The sequence below is a fragment of the Acartia tonsa genome, chromosome 13 (genome assembly GCF_053477335.1).
Source record: "Acartia tonsa isolate MP-2025a chromosome 13, ASM5347733v1, whole genome shotgun sequence".
Classification (NCBI taxonomy): Eukaryota; Metazoa; Arthropoda; class Copepoda; order Calanoida; family Acartiidae; genus Acartia; species Acartia tonsa.
The window spans coordinates 32614304-32632910 of record NC_137272.1 but is presented as its reverse complement, the minus strand read 5'-3'; the positions used below and the strand labels follow the sequence as shown (position 1 = coordinate 32632910).

The following is an 18607-nucleotide window of genomic DNA, read 5'->3' as shown; positions in this document are numbered from 1 at the left end:
AAGGTTGTAAGCAATTTTCTTGGGAAGTGGGACACCACAAATCCCATCAAAAAATGAAAAATCCCCCCTCCCCTCCCAAAAAAATTAGGAAGCCGCTAGTGAGAAATAATACATTATTTTTCTGGTTATTTCTAGCTGACAACTATTTCATTAGATACAGTCAAACAGAACAACTGTGCAGGGATCTAAAATGATAAGACAATGGCCGATAAATTGATGTACATTCCCAAATATGATGCACAAAATAACATCTTCAGTAGATATGAATTAGTGGTTGAAACGTTTGAACACTCAACTTTATGAGCTAACCAATCAAAATTCACCAGAGTCTCCAAAGTTATTAAGCCGACCGACGAATAAGAAAACGTTATTATAAAACTTTGGAGACTAGTGTAATAAACATCACATTGTTCCATCTCTCTCTGAATAATGCATTATTTTCTAGACATTTCTAGCTTATAATAATTTCATCAGATAAAGTCAAACAGTACGCTGTGTCTAAGAAATGAAAATTTACAAAAATTTAGATGCAACTAAATTAATGTTTTATAATATAAAAGTATGTATGTAGCAAAGTATTTCGCCAACCTCTGAACTTACACTGAAGCTCCTTTTAAGTCCAGGGGAGGTTTATAACTTTTTGGTTGGGGGGTACCAGCACTCTCTGCAGAGAAATTGTCCTTTAAAAAAAAGCCCCCTTCCTCTTAATATTTTTTGAAAATTTTCTATTTAAAAATGAGTGTCGGCTTCCACCACCCTTCCCTCGGGTTTGAGGCCTCTTTGGGCGTAGCTGCAATAATTGGTTGATCGAATTGTATTCTAAACAGTTTTTCGCGGCTGGAAATAAAAAGTTATACGATTAAATTCAGGAAGGGAGAGGTTATTGGACTTAAATTATAATGGTACTCACAATTTTATAACCAGGTTACGTTACTTGTTGGCTTCAAAACTTTGGGTACTTTTATTAAATTTTGATTGGTTGCTTCCAAACAACAGTTTAGGTTGATCTAAAGTAGTTCTAAAATTTTAGGCAAAATTATATGATTTATAAAACTTTACAATGAACAAAATATTTGTTATTGCAGTTGTCTGAAGGGATAAGACAAAGGCCGATATATTGATGTACATTTCCAATTATGAAAAAAAAAAATTATTCCTACTGTAGATCAAAATTAGTGGTTGAAATGTCTAAACGCTCAATTTAATCAAATAACCAATTAAAATTTATTAAAGTCTCCAAAGTTGTAAAGCTAACGAATGAGAAAACGTTATTATAAAAATTTAGGGACTAGTGTAATAAACAGCCCATTGTCCCATCTCTCCCTGTTGTAATTGACATTGCCACTCTAATTATATAAATCTGTCAAATGTACTAAAATTACAAAGACTGCTTTGTATATATTGTAGTATGTTATTTTTTTGAGCGTCATTATAACTATCTATCTATCTCTATAAAGCTTTTTTAGATTCATCTAGATTTATTTTTTACTGTTACTGTTTATAAAACTAATCATCTTTGAGATGGAGGGCAAAAAATAGCCTAAACCCTGCCGGATTCAAATAAGTAGCTTTCCCAAAATTAGAAAATTTAGTTCGTTATAATAATAAGTTATTTTCGTTAATTTAGACATGTTAAAATTGTCCTCTCGATTTTAAACTTTGCATGATGATTCCTAAAACAGTAAGGTATGATTTAGGTAGCGTGGCAACTCTATAATCGTTATCAGAAAGTCTGTACATCCGTTTTAAACATGCTGATCTTTTAGACAACAACTTTTATTGAGAAAATGATAATATCAATCTGAATTTTGGAAGAATGATTCCTATGGCAGCAAGTAAGATATTATAAGCAAAGCATCTCTATAATCAAAGCTCAGATTGAAAGTAAATCCTTATACGGTATCATGTATTTACGAAACTTTGCATCAGATTTATGCATAATTTAGTTTATACTTAGAAATAAGTATTGACACTCTACAAGAAATAATGTTCGTTTTACCAACCTTCTGAATTTAGAGCTGTACTTTTATGGATATTGTCACCCTTGTTAATTCACTTATTGTTACCATATTTTTAAGATAAAACAAACATTAACAGTACAGTAAGATTTAAACCTTGGGAAGGCAATTTTTGTATTGTGATTTCAAATGTTTCTAAACCAACAATTTTTATATATATAAAATTCTTTTCATAAATTAATGATAATAAAAAAATTTACAAAAAGAGATAAATTGAAGTGCTAGACTGGTTTTGGACAGGGATAGGACAATGGCCGATGAATCGATGTACATCCTAAAAATGACACACAAAATAACCCCTTTTTTAGATTAAAATTAGTGGTTAAAATATTTCAACACTCAACCTTATAAACAAACCAATAAAAATTCAGTAAAAGTCCCCAATGTTGTTTTGTCAACGAATAAGAAATCTTTATCCTAAAACTTTGGGGACTAGTATAATAAACAGCCCATTGTCCCCTTTTTCTTTGGGTTTTGGAAGAAAGCTTAAATAGCAAATAGTTGGAGGAGATTTAGACATGTTTAGATGGACAACAATGAATTCACAAATAGACAGATGGATAGACAGATGGATAGATAGACAGATGGATAGACAGCATGTTATATATAGATTTACAGAAACACATATACAGTAGACTTAAAGATGGGCAGATAGATAGACAGATATCTGGATAGATTAATAGTTAGCTAGGTTGATAAATAGATAGGCAGACTTAGAAGTCAGATATATGGATATTTAGAGAGAAAAAATTAAGATAAATAGACAAACAACTCTTATGCCATGTACAGTAGTCTTAAAGATGGACATAATTTTGATAAAATGAATAGATAGACAGATTTAAAAGTTAGGTATCTAGATAGACAGATAGATATATAGATAGATATGGATAAATAGATATTTATATGATAAATAGATACATTTTATCGTAGAGATAGACACATAATTACAGTTTATTGTAAGAGCAATAACAAATGTATAGATAGATAGATAAAAAGAAGCTTCAAGTATGTAAAATTTATGTATAACACTATAAAATAAATCATGTAAATTCTGATGTAATAAAGAGATACAAATACATATATCACCAGGGATAGGACAATGGCCGATAAATTGATGTACATCCCCAAGTTAAGTTAAAACGTTTGAACACTCAACTTAATGAATCAACCAATCTAAATTCAACAAAGTCCCCTAAATTGTTAAGCTAACGAAAAAAAAGCTTTATTTTAAAACTTTTGGGACTAGTGTAAAAACAGCCCATTGCCACATTTTTCTGGATACAAAAACATAAATCACTCTATTAGTTATAGATAGATAAACAAATAGAAAAAAAATATATTGAAATTTTTAACTATAGATCACAATTTTTTTTTACTTCTACATAGTATTAGAGTAGTCGTAATACTACTACAAAAATTATTTTTTTTGGGAGGTCTTAAAAATTTTGAAATAGGGTGCCTCAATTTTTTAATTTCTTTTTTGTAAAACGAAAACTACATTAAAAAGTATAATAGCGAATGCGTTGTTTATCTATTTGTCAATCCATTTTTTTGTCCATTAAATCATACTGTTGTCCGTCGATTTGTTTATTCTTTTGTCCATCTATTTGAAGATCCTTTGGTTCATACATTTATCCAACAAGTTGTCTATTTATTTATCAATCCTTTGTCCATCTATTTGTACATCCATTGTCCATCACTATTTTCATCAATTTGTCCTTCCATTTGTCCATCAAATTGCCCATCCATTTTCCATCTATTGTCCATCAATTATCTATCCTTATATCCGGAAATTGTCCATCCGTTTATCCATTTATTTATACATCCATTTGTCCATCCATTTATCCATCAAATTGTCTATCCATTTGTCCAATTAAATGTACATCCATTGTCCATCACTATTTTCATCCATTTGTCAATGTATATGTCTATCCATTTGAAAATCCATTTGAAGATTTGTCCATCATATATTCATTTACAAACATATCCATCCCTTGTTTAATTAATATGTCCATCTGTCTACAAATAAATAATAATTTGATGCTCCCTGTATGAATGCAAATAATGACTTTCAGCGCTAGAAAATAAATTGAAGCGTCATTGATTGTTGAGGCGCTCCCCTTTACACTCTCTTTCCCCCTTCCATTATGCTTCACAGTAAAAATTTTACACATTTTTTTGCTAAATTAATAAAAAAAACTAAAAAAAAATGTGGTTGTCAATGTCCAAATATTTAGATTTGGATCTACTGCAGTTCACGGTAAAATATTGCTGGTAACGAATATTGCCAAAAATCTATGAATTTTAAAGGAGGCTAGCTGCCAAACGGCTGAACGTACAGATCATGCCCGCACACTGTAAGCGGCATAAGAAGGCCTACAAGTAATCTGGAATAGCCATAAATAAAAAATGCATAATTATCTCGCAGTGCAGAGAAATGCGCGAAAAAGGCCTATTTTACGCGTTTTTTCTTCAGTGAAGCTTTCCCTGTGCATCATTGGATCTTGGCTATTTCAGATTTTTTGTAGGCCTTCTTATACCGCTTAAAATGGTGTGCAGGTATGATCTGTACGTTCAGCTGTTTGGCAGCTAGCAGCTTTTAAAATTCATAGATTTTTGGCAATATTCGTTACCAGCAATATTTTACCGCGAACTGCAGTAGATCCTCAGATTTTATTGCCCATTTTCATGAACAAAAATTACTTTGTGCTATTAAACCAACCCGGGAGCTATATGAAGCTTCCCTGAAATAAAAATTGCAATCGAATAAGGAGTTGGGACAATCCAAACACTTTTTTCTTCACAGGAATAAAAATGGCGGGTGAAGGGTTTGAAAAATACTAAATAACCTAAAACCGTCCTAAGACGCTATTAATTTCAAATCTTTGGCTTCGGACTAAAAAAATGATTTTGATTTTTTTGTTTAAATGTTTAAAAATTGTTTTTGAATGAACAAATTTTTAAAAAATTGTAGAGTATTTAGTCCATTACATTACGATATCTTAGTAGAAACATATACATTTAGCTACCTCAATTTCTTGTAGTAATTTACAAAATTCCGTTTTTTTCCATAGTGTGCGCCCTTATGTCCATTACACTTCCCCTTTTTAACGCACTTTGATTTTTTCACTGTTGGTGCCTTTCCCCAAAAAGTTCTTTTGTAGGAAAATCCTATTTTTTTAAAGGGAGTGTGAACGTAAAAATTTCTCATCTGATTATCAAATCTTAACATTTACTAAGCACATTTCACTACACTGATCAACCAAAAATGTCCTATTCACAAAAATATCCAGAAATAATGCCTTGATTTTATGGTATTTTGAGAGGGAAAATGGAAAAAACAGGGAAAATCTGAACGTTTTTGTTTCTTATAATGTTTGTAGGGATATTTAACTTGTCATATATAGTTGAAACAATTTACTTACTGTTAAGGATTTATTTTATGCTATAAAATTGCCAATTCGTTTTTTTATAACGTAGTAATTAGGTAATAAAGACATATTTTAAATTCGTATTATTGACAAAAAAATACCTCACTGTCTACAAAGGGTTGAATCTCATAGGTTATATAAAATAATAATATCCTTTTTTATTGTGTTGAACAATAAATAACCCACTTTGGAGAATTAGTTTACACTTTTATCAGACTGTTTATAAAGAAATATTGCGTCTTTATTATTTACAAATTTGTAATTAAAGGTGGGCGAGAGATGGGCCATTTAAAGTTAATTGGATACTAATAAAAAACCTGTTTCTGGCTTTGTTATTGTATTTGGTTTTCAATAAAAAAATATTGCTTATTTTATCAATTTCTAAGTAACTATACATTGGATTAAAGCAAGGATTATGTTAAAAGTCAGCTTAACTGTTAGGAAAAATCTAGAACTATGTGAAAAAGTTTAATTTTAGCTATAATGGGAGAAAAAAGCAATTTAATGCACATTTTATATAATACGGAAAATTTCTTCCTTTCCCCGTACCTTATAAAAATCGTCGGAAAAAGCCGTTTTTTAAGCAAACAAAAGCGCGTTTTGCTCTATCTGTGAGATATTATGAATGAGATAATGTTAAGAATTGATATTAAGATGAGAAAAATTTACGTTCACAGTCCCTTTAACAAAAAAATTTTATTCCATGTCTTTTTTTCAAAATGAAATCAATATTCTATTACAAAAATCTTATTTACAATATAACAAGGATATGTAATTGTACATCCGTCCGTCCATCAGTCTGCCTAGGCCAACTAAAATCAACCTAAAGCATCTGTAGGATCTGTAGTTTCTTATTCTTTTTGCTGCGCTTCTTTCGGGCATATGTGTTCTTGTTATTATGTATATACGAACTGGTATTTTTTTCATGTTCATGACGATCTCGCTAACCACTGAACCGATTTAGTTCTCCATTTTATTGAAGCTTTACATGGGGTCCAGATTTCCCCCTAAATGTTAGGAGCGCGGCCTTTATTTAACTACATAGTAGCTTTGTACCAATTTATGTATCTATCTATCGTTTATTCTCATATTAATCAATCTATCATATTATCTATCTATCTTTATCTTTTTATCTATTTCTATGGAAAGCTTTAATTGTTCGTGTAAGTCAATTCATCATTTTCTAGCCTATTATGGATATTTCCATCAGAGACTAAGTATACTCATAGATTTATATTTTATAGCCTATTATGGATATTTCCACCAGAGACTATGTATACACATAGATTTATATTTTCTAACCTATTAAGGATATTTCCACCAGAGACTAAGTATACATATAAATTTATATTTTCTAGCCTATTATGGATATTTCCACCAGAGACTATGTATACATATAGATTTATATTTTCTAGCCTATTATGGATATTTCCACCAGAGACTAAGTATACACATAGATTTATATTTATATTTTCTAGCCTATTATAGATATTTCCACCAGAGACTAAGTGTACACATAGATTTATATTTATATTTTCTAGCCTATTATGGATATTTCCACCAGAGACTAAGTATATATACATAGATTTATATTTATATTTTCTATCCATATATATACGCATATAGATTTATAACTATATTTTCTAGTTATTTATGGATATTTCCATCAGAGACTAAGTAAACAAATAGATTTTTAAAAAAGATGGTATAGTACCTACAATAATACTCAAGACTACTGCCTAGTACCTAGAGTACTTTACAATATTTAGATACTATTTGCTTTGCCATCCTCTAGGGAAGAGCGAGGAAGGTCTGAAAATTAGCTTAAAACCATCCATGTAGATGTTAGGATCAATGGGTTTTGCACTTGTAGATTTATCATTATGTCACAACAACTGTTGCAATAACATAAATGGTAGTGTCTTATTCACCTGGATTCAATACTACACTGTATTACATTAAAAACAACAAAAATAATACTATTAGAAAATTTTATAATTTCATATTTTATTTAGATATAACTCTAATTTAAAGAAATAGTTGTGTTGAATTTCGATGTACTAGCAGCTATGCCCCTAGAGGCCTCAAGGGGTACTTGAGGAGGGAAGATTCAAATTTGATAACCCATTTCTTATTTTAGATTTTAAAAGAAAAAGTAAAAAAAAAATTTTGGGAAGGGGAATTTTTTAATTTTTGAAGACTTTAAGCTCAATGTTCAATTTGCAATGGCCATTAAAAGTTATTTCAAGGGCAGTAAAAAAGGTTCACAGAAAAGCCTACATACATAAATTGTAATAAGATTAATTATAGCTTACTCCAATTTTAATGGAGTTAATGTAAAGTACCCATTTTTGTAAACAGACAAATATGAAGCTTTTTATGGTGCCTATCAAAAGGGGCATCAAACTTTGACACTAGATTACCATTGGTCAATCAAAATATATACTGGTCTGTGATTGGTAATTTAGTCTGTATATAGGCCTATCATTGGTCATTTTTATTGTATAACGTCATTTATATAAGAACTGTAAACAGCTTCTCAAATATATTTGTGGAGGGGGTCAGGGGTTTTTGTAAACTAGCGAATGTACAACTTACATTAACTCCAAAGCATAAGTTTTAGCTTTTTACTTTATGATAGGTAAGGTTAGGTTATATTTGGTGCAGAGTAGCCCTACAGGGGTAAGGCTCCACAGATTTAGGCCCTACAGGGTAAAGAACCCCTTAAGATGTTAGGAATAAAGAAAAAAACTACTCCATCCACTCCTTATTGCAAATTTATAAAAATTTAAAGTTTTTGTTTGTACTAGGTTTTTGAGGGAAGAAACAAGTTTGCAATTACATAAAGCTCTCAAACTATGATTATTCTACAACTAATGTGTCTATTCTTGAATCTAATTTGTAAATGTTGGAATAGTAAGATAGTTTAGGGGATTAGGGGTGTGTGCTGTGAGAGTAATTATGAGCAGGAATACAGGGATGGGACACAATTAGCAATCAATTCAATTTAAGAGTTTTAGATGAAAGGCCATGAAAACTAGATTTATCCAGAATATTTGAAGAAAAGTGCAATGCAATGTTTCCTCAGCATTTTATGCGCTGATCGCCAAAGACTTTAAAATTTGCCAAAATAAGAAAGGTTGCATTAGTTACAGTACCCAAAGTAAAAGATAGTCAAGAAAATTACTTTTATATCCACTGTCACATCCCTTTATCCCTGAACTATTGGGCTGTCCAGTTCAACAGCAGAATGGACAAAATCATAGATTAACAATCTAGAAATAAATAAAAAAACTTTGGGGGAGGGGATTAAAGTTTTTTATGTCCTTATGAAAGAAATCACAGACTGAAGGACAGATAGACATAAACACTTGATAAGTAGCTAATCTATAAGTTAAACAAACACTGGTCTAACATTAAAACCAACATAAGGAAAATTACTAGATTTTGATAGTGTTTAACTGTTTTATATCTTTTTCATAAAAATGTATACAAAAAATAAATGATGGTTTTCTTGTTCTTATAGACAATGATGCTCTTGTTAATATTATGTTTTAAAGTTAAATAAAAAAATAGATATAATAAAATGTTTTAACAAAGTAAAACAGTTTTTAAAAAATAGACAATCTAATCTTATACTCAATCTCTGGAAAGTGTACTGTTTAGAGTTTTAAAAAATTCTCAGTGAAGTTTTTTTTAACAGTACTCTTTTTGCCACTTTTAAACTTTTACTTTACCGTGATTAAGGTTAAGAAAAACATTTTTAAACCTAACTAATATCTTTACAAGTCATTTATTGTTGTTATAAGATCGATAGATTAGTATATATATAAGGGCTTTTTAAACATCAAAATTGATTTTGTAAAACTACTACATCTTTCTATTATCTTTCTCATTATACATCAATATATCTACCCATCTATCTAGTATCAAAAGTTAAGTGTAACTGAATATTGCTTAAAGGACGCCTGCAAGAAATAACACGCTTTAACTGCTGAAAGACTGCCAGAAGACCCAATACCCAAAATTATAAGCCTTCAGCTTCAATAAAAAAAAAGTTCTAGGCATTTCAAAATAGCATTTTATGTACAATGGAATTTTAGAAAGATTTCCAATGCTCATAAAAGAAAAAACAATATTAAATTACGTTGCCTAGACATAAAATTATAACCTTATCTTTGTCAGAAACTCAGATTGCCTGTAACTGATTACATTTTTACAATAAAAACACCACATTTCAAAGTCAAAATCTATGAAAAAAATTCGATTTAAATTGCATTTTTAAACGAAAATCATAGCGGAAACAAAGGGGTAAACTAATACAAGCTTAGCTGTGATTGGTTGTTAAGCTGATTCAGCCTTCTGATTGGCTACAGTACATTCGGTACAACGCAACTTAATTTTTTTTAATGATTTTGACTATAAAAAATGGTATTTTTATTGTAAAAATATAATTAGTTACTGGAAACCTAAATTTATGACAAAAATAAGCTTATAATTTTGTTTCTAGGCCACGTAGTTTAATTTTAAAGTTTTCAACATAAGCATTGCAATTCTTTCAAAATTTCCATTGTACATAAAATGTCATTTTAAAATGCCTAGAACTTTTTTGTTATAGAAGCTGAAGGCTTCAAATTTGAGGTATTTGGTCTACTTGTGGCAGTCTTTCAGCAGTTAAAGCGTGGTATTTCTTGCAGGATTCCTTTAATGCATGAAACATAATGTTTTACCAAAAAAACTTTTTTTTTTCATTCTATGTGGACTACATCTATCTATCCAGCAATCTATCCATCTATCTATTCATCTAGCTATCTATCTATTTATCAATCTATCTACCCATCTATCTATCCAGCTATCTATCGATCTATCTATCTATCTAATTATCCATCTATCTAATTATCTATCTATCCATCTAACTATCCATCTAACTATCTGTCTTTCAATCCATATATCCATCTATCTGTTTATCTATAAATCTAACTGTATATATAAATATATATATATATATCAGTATGTCTATGTATCTATCTATCCATCTGTAGCTATCCGTCTATCTATCTATGTAGTTATATACTAGACTAATCCATAACCTTGTCATCAATAATATCCAATGATCCTCACAAATTGGGAGTTCTAACATTCCTACCAATCAAAACAAGTTGCATTTGTTGTGTGATTAGTTTAATACACACACACATAGACCTAGTGTGTGGTGTCTTCAAATTTTTTGACTCAAACTTCAAGCATTTTGTTATTTTTATTATTTATAAATTATTGGAGACCCTTTGGACATCCAACCTTTTGATTGCACTGTCTTTGTCATTAGGTTCTAAAGAAACTGCTTTATTTTGTGGTTTAATTTATAACTCTAGCTTTGCTCCAAAAAATTAACAGTGTTTAGTTAAATTACCCTAAAGAGTAATAATTTGTATGCGTTGAGACTTAAATTTAATGCATATGGGACATTTTGTGTTCGTGTTATATATTCAGAAGAAATGCAAAGGAGTTTCATAAAATAGAGATTAAACAAGATTTAAAACTAACAAAATATTGAAAAAGATCTCTAAAAAGGAATGGCAAAGAAATCATATGTTTTGTTTAATTGTGTGAACATTTTAGTATGAATTTACATCATTTTTGGTGTCTAGCACTAGACCATTTCATAATAGACCCAGGGATCTAAAGGGATAAGCCAATTGCCGATAAATTGATGTACACTGAAAACAAGGGAGGGAGCGATGTAGTTTGTTTGCCTTAGGTTTGGTTACAGTGGGGAAAGAGTAGCCCTATTTGGTATAGACAATTGGGTGTTTGGACCGCCCGCAGGGGTTAGGCATTAAGAACATTACCATTATAACGCTTTTCTTGTAATGCTGGTGTTTAAACAAAATGGGGAGGGGGGTACCTTCCCTACTTAAAATAGCTTAAAACATGCACCCAACGTCTAAAAACATGTAATTTAATAAAAAGATATATAAGTAAAAGGGGTGTTAAGTCTGGATTAACTCTAAAAGTTTCCAAATTGAAAATGATTTTCAGAGACACCCCCCCCCCCTGTTGTTCAACAAATGATTTATTAAAGAAAATCATTTTCTAGGCTTAAATTCAGATATATGATGAATATATCCCAGGGCTGGAGGGGACATTGGGTTATTTATTTCGCTAGTACCCAAAGTTTACAAAACTAATTTTGGCTTCACAAATTTGAGGACTTTCATTGAAATTAGATTGGTTTGTTTATTAATTTAAGTGTCCCAAAGATTTAACTACTAATTGTAATCTACTTTAGTTGTAATTTTGTGTATCATCATTGGGGATGTACATCAATTTATCTACAATTACATTATCCTTTTAGATCCCTAGATAAATTCAGATATATATAATGAACATATTCTATGGATGGAGGGGACAAAGAAGAGTAAATTCTTTACAGTAATATATTTGTTAATTTGGGGAAGGTTAACTTATCTGCCATTGACTTATCCCTGATAATTTAAAAATAATTGATTGAATCATTTTATTTTGTACAGTCTAGAAACATAGTTTTTATGGTAATTGTTTTTATATTAAGTTTTATTTCATCGTCCTAGAGATTTAAAACTTTATTTAATTGTCTTTTATTCTGTTCATTTGTCAGCCTTTCAAAAATCTGTATTCATCTTATTCGCTGGTTTAAAAGTTCATGTGCTGTTATTGTAATTTGATTGGTTGGTTCCAAACTAGTAGTGCCCATCGACCACTAAGACCACCTTCTCCTTAGTTTTGAGATAAATTAATAATAAGATTGGAATGTGGGGAGGGGATTATATTTCCTCTAAGCCTATACCTGCAATGTGCTTACCAGGCGGGGCTACTTAGTACCCAGTACCCAATGACCTAGACTCACCTAACCTCACATAAGGTAACTACTCGGGAGGTAGAGGACATTGGACTGTTTATTACACTATGTAGTCCCCAAAGTTTTATAAAACGTTTTCTTATCCGTTGGCTTAACAACTTTAGGAACATCCATTGAATTTTAATTAGTTGGCTCATTTAGTAGAATGTAATCTACAGAAGAGTTAATTTTGTGTATCATTCATTGGGGATGTACAACAATTTATCGGCCATTGTCTTATCCCTTTAGATCCCTGGGTAAGTACATACCATTCATGAACAATCTACTTGTCGACTTCTTTGATATCAAGCTATCTAATTCTTTTTATCTATCTATTTTAAAATCTAGTTTTTTATGAAAAATGATAACTGTCACAGTATGAATTGTCGCAAAAAATCACTTTTTTCAATTCATTGATTTTTAAGCACCAAAGATTTACTTTTTATAGAACGCAAAAAAGAGTTTTTACATGTTGACAATTTTTTTTTTTAGATTATATAGTAGATGATGTATTGTAAGGGTAATCTTCGTAAGTTATTTCAGACTCCAATCTTTAAATTCTTTATACAGGGTGTTTTAAGAGAAATGTCTTTTTAAAAAACTTAATTATGCATAGAAAATAAAACGATTATACAAAATGCTTTATATATTTCGAAAAACTGTTTTGGGGAATTTATGTTTCAAGTATTTAAAAATGATTATTTCAACAAATTATGCCTTAAAACCGGTTTTTCTAAAGCCTTGTTTTAGAAGATTAATGGATTTAAAGGTTATGCAAAGAATGTGCACATTTTTAAAATTCAAATTGCTCGGCTTGTGTTAATAGTAGAAAAATGGTATGCATACCGTTAGAATCGTCATGAACTCTAACTTTGGATGTATAAAACCATTGATGTGCTACGTATAGTATGAAACTATGTGGTAAAATGTTCCAACTTACTTAAAAATTTTAAACATTTTTCTCACATTTTTCAACGTAGCTCCTAAACTACAAATAGCACAACTATTGTATTTTTATTTCCCAAAAATAGAGTTTATGACGATTCTAGCGGTATGCATAACATTTTTCTACTATTAACACAAGCCGCGAAATTTGAATTTTAAAAATGTGCACATTTTTTCATAACCCTTAAATCCATAAATCTTCCAAAATAAGGCCTTTGGAAAAACCGGTTTTTAAGGCATAATTTGTTGAAATAATCATTTTTAAATATTTGAAACATAAATTTAGGCCTTGGGATGGTTTTAGTGAATTGTTTTGCCTCTTTGAATACTGAGCCGCTATATAGGGGGCATCGACTATTTTAATGTAAATGCACAAAAAAAATACATTTTTATATTTTATACAGATATGTAGAACACTATATGTTGCAACATTTATTTTAATTATTAGATCAGACAGACAGGGGAAAATGGACAGGTAATCATACAAAGTTTATAAACGTGTTCTTCCATTTGTCAGCTTATAAACTTAAGGGTTTATGATTCAATTATAATTAGTTTGTACAATTAACAGTAAAAAATGCATATTATCTGTTTTTTAGCAATAATTAAAGTGTAAATTGATTTACAATCTGATAGCATATCCCTCTTTCCTTGGTTGTATAGTACATTGTTGTTGTACATTTTATAGCTACTCTAAATGTAGGCACGTCTGTCTGTCTGTTTGCGGCGTCTTTTGCAGAATATATAATTGAACAGCTTCAATGGCAAAATTGCCCGTAACTATTGCTGTTATAAACCCTAATTTGCCTGATTTCTATGTCGACCCTAGGTATAATATTATTTAATGTTGGTACAATTTTACACTGCTGCAGAGAGGGAAGGGACATTTGATTGTAAATTATGTTGGTACCCAAAGTTTTGTATACCTGAGCTGGATCTTTAAATCATTTTAGTGGTGATTTAGATCGGGGTGCGCCAAATTTTTAAAATGCCGCACTGTGATTGGCTGAAATTCTGCGCACCCCGATCTAAATCACCATTAAAATGATTTAAAGATCCAGCTCTGCTCTTTCATTTGTTGGCTAAAAAATGTTGGGCAGTTTTTATTAAACCTTTTTTTGGTTGGTATAAACCAGTTTTTAGAAATCTTAATATACAGAAAAAGTAATTATGTTTATCATCATTGGAGATGCAAATTGAAACATACTCCATTGTCTTATCCCTTGAGATCCCTGAAAACTTTTTTATGATGCGTATAATTTTAGTATGATAAATTGAGTTGTTTTTTTCATACCATCAACAAAACTACTATAAACAGCAGAACATTTTTGTAAAATTTATAAATGCCAAGCTTTTCTATATGGCTTTTTTCGTTAATTTAGGCATGTTGTCCTATCGATTTCAAACTTTGCATGGTGATTCCTGTAGTAGTTAGGTACGTTTTAGAAAGCGTAACAACTCAATAATCGTTACCAGAATGTCCGTACGTCCATTTTAAACTTGTTGATTTTTAACTTTTTTAACAACAGTTTTTTATGTGATATAATCATTTTATTGATCTTATTTTGGAGTACTGATTCCTATTACAATAAGGTACAATATCCGGTATCTGGCCAAAAAATTATCCGGCCCAACCTTAGATTCAACCACTAATTGTAATCTACATAAGTTATAATTTTGTGTATCATCATATGGGATGTACATCAATTTATCGGCCATTGTCTTATCCCTTTGCAATTTTTTCATTGATGTGCTAATATGATAATACATGCTTTTATTATTTGAATTATTCACGCAAATGACATATCACATAGTAGAATTTTAAGGTAATATTAGCACTTACTTTTTAATTTTTTGCTAAATTCGCGCGTTTTTTGTTTGGCTTAATCTAAGAAATAATTTAAATTGAATCCAGGCAGAGATGGAACATTGATTGGACTGTAAATAATCCTGGTACCCAAAGTTTTTAAAATACGTTTCATTCGTTGGCTTAATGCTTTAGACATTTTTAGTAAATCCTGATTGGTTGGTACAAACTGGTAGTGTCCCATTTTTTTCACTAATACTTGAAATATACAAAAGAGGTAACGCTGTGCATTATAATTAGGGGTGTAAATAAATTCATCCTCTAGTGTCTTATCCCTTTATAATAAGATTTTAAATGATAGATGAATTTATTTGATTAATCCTATAGTTCAATATTTCATATATTTTTATTAGTTCTGAAACGACCAGGGAGGAAGAGGACATTGGACTGTAAATTATACTGGTACCAAAAGTTTTATAACGACGTAATCTTATTCGTTGGCTTAAAACATTTGACTATTTTTGTTGAATTTTGATTGGTTGGTTTCAAATTAATAGCGTCCAAACTTTTTAACCAAAAATCTTTATCTCAAGAAGGGGAAATTGTAAGGGATGCGATACTATAACATCAACAATAGGATATAAAAGAAAAACAACTCTTTAATTGCACGACCTTTGCCTGAATGTCATAACTGTACATGAAAAACAATTGCGACTGTTTACGGGCCTAGACATTCCCTCTACTCTCGATATTAGTGTCACGCACTAGACATAGCAGCAGTAGTAGGTACTCTTTTAAAAGTATCTATCATGATTATGTACGGCGATTTTTTTGTGATCATATTTGGAAAAATTGTCAAAGCTTGTTATTTTTAAGGTTGTCATTTTGTTATGATTTATATGATGAGTCTTATTTTATTATTCTTTGTCCGTTTATGGATATTTTAGGAGCGCAGCTACTCTATTTATTTTGTTTGTCCGTCAGTCTGTTAGGCTATTGGGAGTACGTGGAGAAAGAGCATGTGACGTCATAAAAATGAGGGATTATCCATCTCTTCTTAAGAGGCCTTCATTCCCACTTCTTCTCTCCTCTCAATCATTTTTATGACGTCACATGCTGATTTTTTGAGCGAACTTCTCCCCGTAACTATTGGGAAAATGTTTTATTTGCTGCTATTCAAGAAGGACGGCTGCAATTTTATGTATCATGCTATAAAAATAAAACAAATAAAATCGTGTTTGAAAGGTTTCGTGTTTTACAAATATATTCTTGACTTATGACCACTGAAAATATGCCTTTAAAATCACTGTGTAAGTATTTCAATCTGTGTTCTCAAGTTACAGATGTTGTCATCCTTGTTTTTATAAAAAAAATTATTGCGTTATTATTCAGGGATCTTAAGGGATAAGACAATGGACGATACATTGATGCACATCCCCAAAGATGATAATTTTAGACATCTTTCAGCGGATATTAAAATAAAAAATTTAAGATTTATAAAACTAGTTTTATTAGCAACGAGGAACCGAAATAAAATAGCTCAAATCTTTAATATCTAAAAAAATAATATCCAATTCAGTAGGATACCTAATTATAATTGATTTTGCTTTAAAAAAAAAAGATTAAAGAGTTAAATATGTTTAAAATTTTGCCTTAAGGTCTCTTTTAATGCCCTACCCATAACATAGCAAGGAGAATAAATTAATTACGGTGTAGTAAAGAGGTTAATACATTATTATTTTGTTTAGAATAAATTTATGTTATGATCCTAAAATGATTTATTTTATCCAATCCTTTTTATTTGTAAGGTACGTAGTTCACTGGTGTCGAAAGGCAAAATGTAATTAGAAAAAAAAACTATTTGTATATATTTCCTTATTTAAAAGTAACAGGATGTCTATCTGTCTGGTGGATCTGGTAATTGATGGATCTCACTAACCGCATGACCAATAAGATTCTCCTAAATAATTGAATAACTGCTTTATTACAGTAGAATCAATTCAATAAACCAACTCATTAAAAGAAGCATCTAATTACTTGTAAAAACTAATTATTGATACAAAGACATAGATAACTATTATCAAAAGTTTTTAATATTTTACAATCAGATATTTATTTGCAGATTAAAGAAAAAGTTTAGAATAAAATAAAAAGGAATAATACACGGCAGCGAAGTTGAAAAGAGACTATCCAAGGAAAAACACACAGCTCAAAAATAAAAAGGAAATTTGGACTGCATCTAAGGGATAAAAAGCAAATAATTTAGTAAATCTTTTTATATTCGAACTTTTATATAACTAGGGGAAATCACACACAATTTTTCAGCCCTCTAGAAGTTTAAGCTCTTATTTTTTTTTTTTAAATATCCTTTAAAGCATATTTTTCACCTTTTTATGATAAATGATGCAAAGATTTTATGTATGTTAACCTCCTTGTTTAAAATTTTTATTATTTTTATATGACATCAAAAGTTTTTAAACAGGATTCATCAATTAGATTAAAAATACAAGGATGTGAGGGTCCATTGGACCACAGTCAAAAGAACATAGTCTAAAAGAATTAAAAAAACAAATAAAAAGTATGATTTTTTGTAAACGCAATAAGTATTCCATATGGATAAACATAATCATGATTATCATCCTAAAGGGACAAAATACCCGCGACCTTGGCTCAACACTTGGGGCATCCGCTCGTCGTCGGGGAGGTGATAGGTTTGAATCTCGGCCAGATACCACATTATAACTAAAGACGTTAAAATGGTTCCTACTGTTGCTTTGTCAGGTGTGCGAAATAAATAGTTAGAGTAGGGGAAACGCCATGGCAAGTACACTAGTGCAACCCATTACTATGCACAGTTAGGACTTCTCAGAAAAAGTTCGTGCAAGCAAAGGGTTGGTTGTCTAATTGATGATGCTCTATATTCTCTAAATCACTTAAAAATCGAAAGATATGATATAATATCCACGAATTCAATATCTATTCTTAATAATTGAAAATATTGTGTGTGCAGAAATATTAAACCTTTTTTATAAAAGAAATTAAAAATTACACCAATTAAATATGTAATTTGGTTTCTTTAGGTGTCATTTAATTCCTAGTAAAAAAAAGAAACAAGGAGTTTCTTTATACTTGTCATCATTAAATAAATTAGCAATTATTACTTTTAACAAATATCATAAATTGTTCTTTAATGTTGGAAATTGGAATGATATTCCTTCGCCCATTATATTCACACTAGCAGCTTCACCCCTAGCCTCGAGGGTCATTGCCTCTCTATTAAAAATGCAAAATTATGAGTTTGTTCTATGAGTGCTCCTAATTCTTATGGAGATTTTTTTGGTTTTTTGGGACGAAAACCAAACTGCATAACTTTTGTGTCACTTTGATTCCTGTGACGTCATAAAATGAGGAAAATGAAAGGAGAAGTGGGAAAGAAAACCCTTAAAAAAGAGATGGCGAATATGACGTCAAAAGTGGTGCAAAAGTTATGCAGTTTGGACTTCGTCTTTTTTTTTGAGGGGGCCGGGTG

General features: G+C 30.4%; 1 protein-coding gene across 1 annotated transcript in view; it reads right to left on the bottom strand.

Annotated features, from left to right (window-relative positions):
- The window catches only part of LOC145335257 (uncharacterized), a 75270-nt gene extending 57455 nt beyond the window's left edge, over nucleotides 1–17815 (bottom strand). Inside the window, exon 1 of the mRNA XM_080180995.1 lies at nucleotides 17736–17815. Within this exon, the coding sequence (XP_080037121.1) occupies nucleotides 17736–17815 (80 nt within the window). The remainder of the gene's footprint in view (nucleotides 1–17735) is intronic.
- Between the last annotated feature and the right edge of the window lie 792 nt (nucleotides 17816–18607).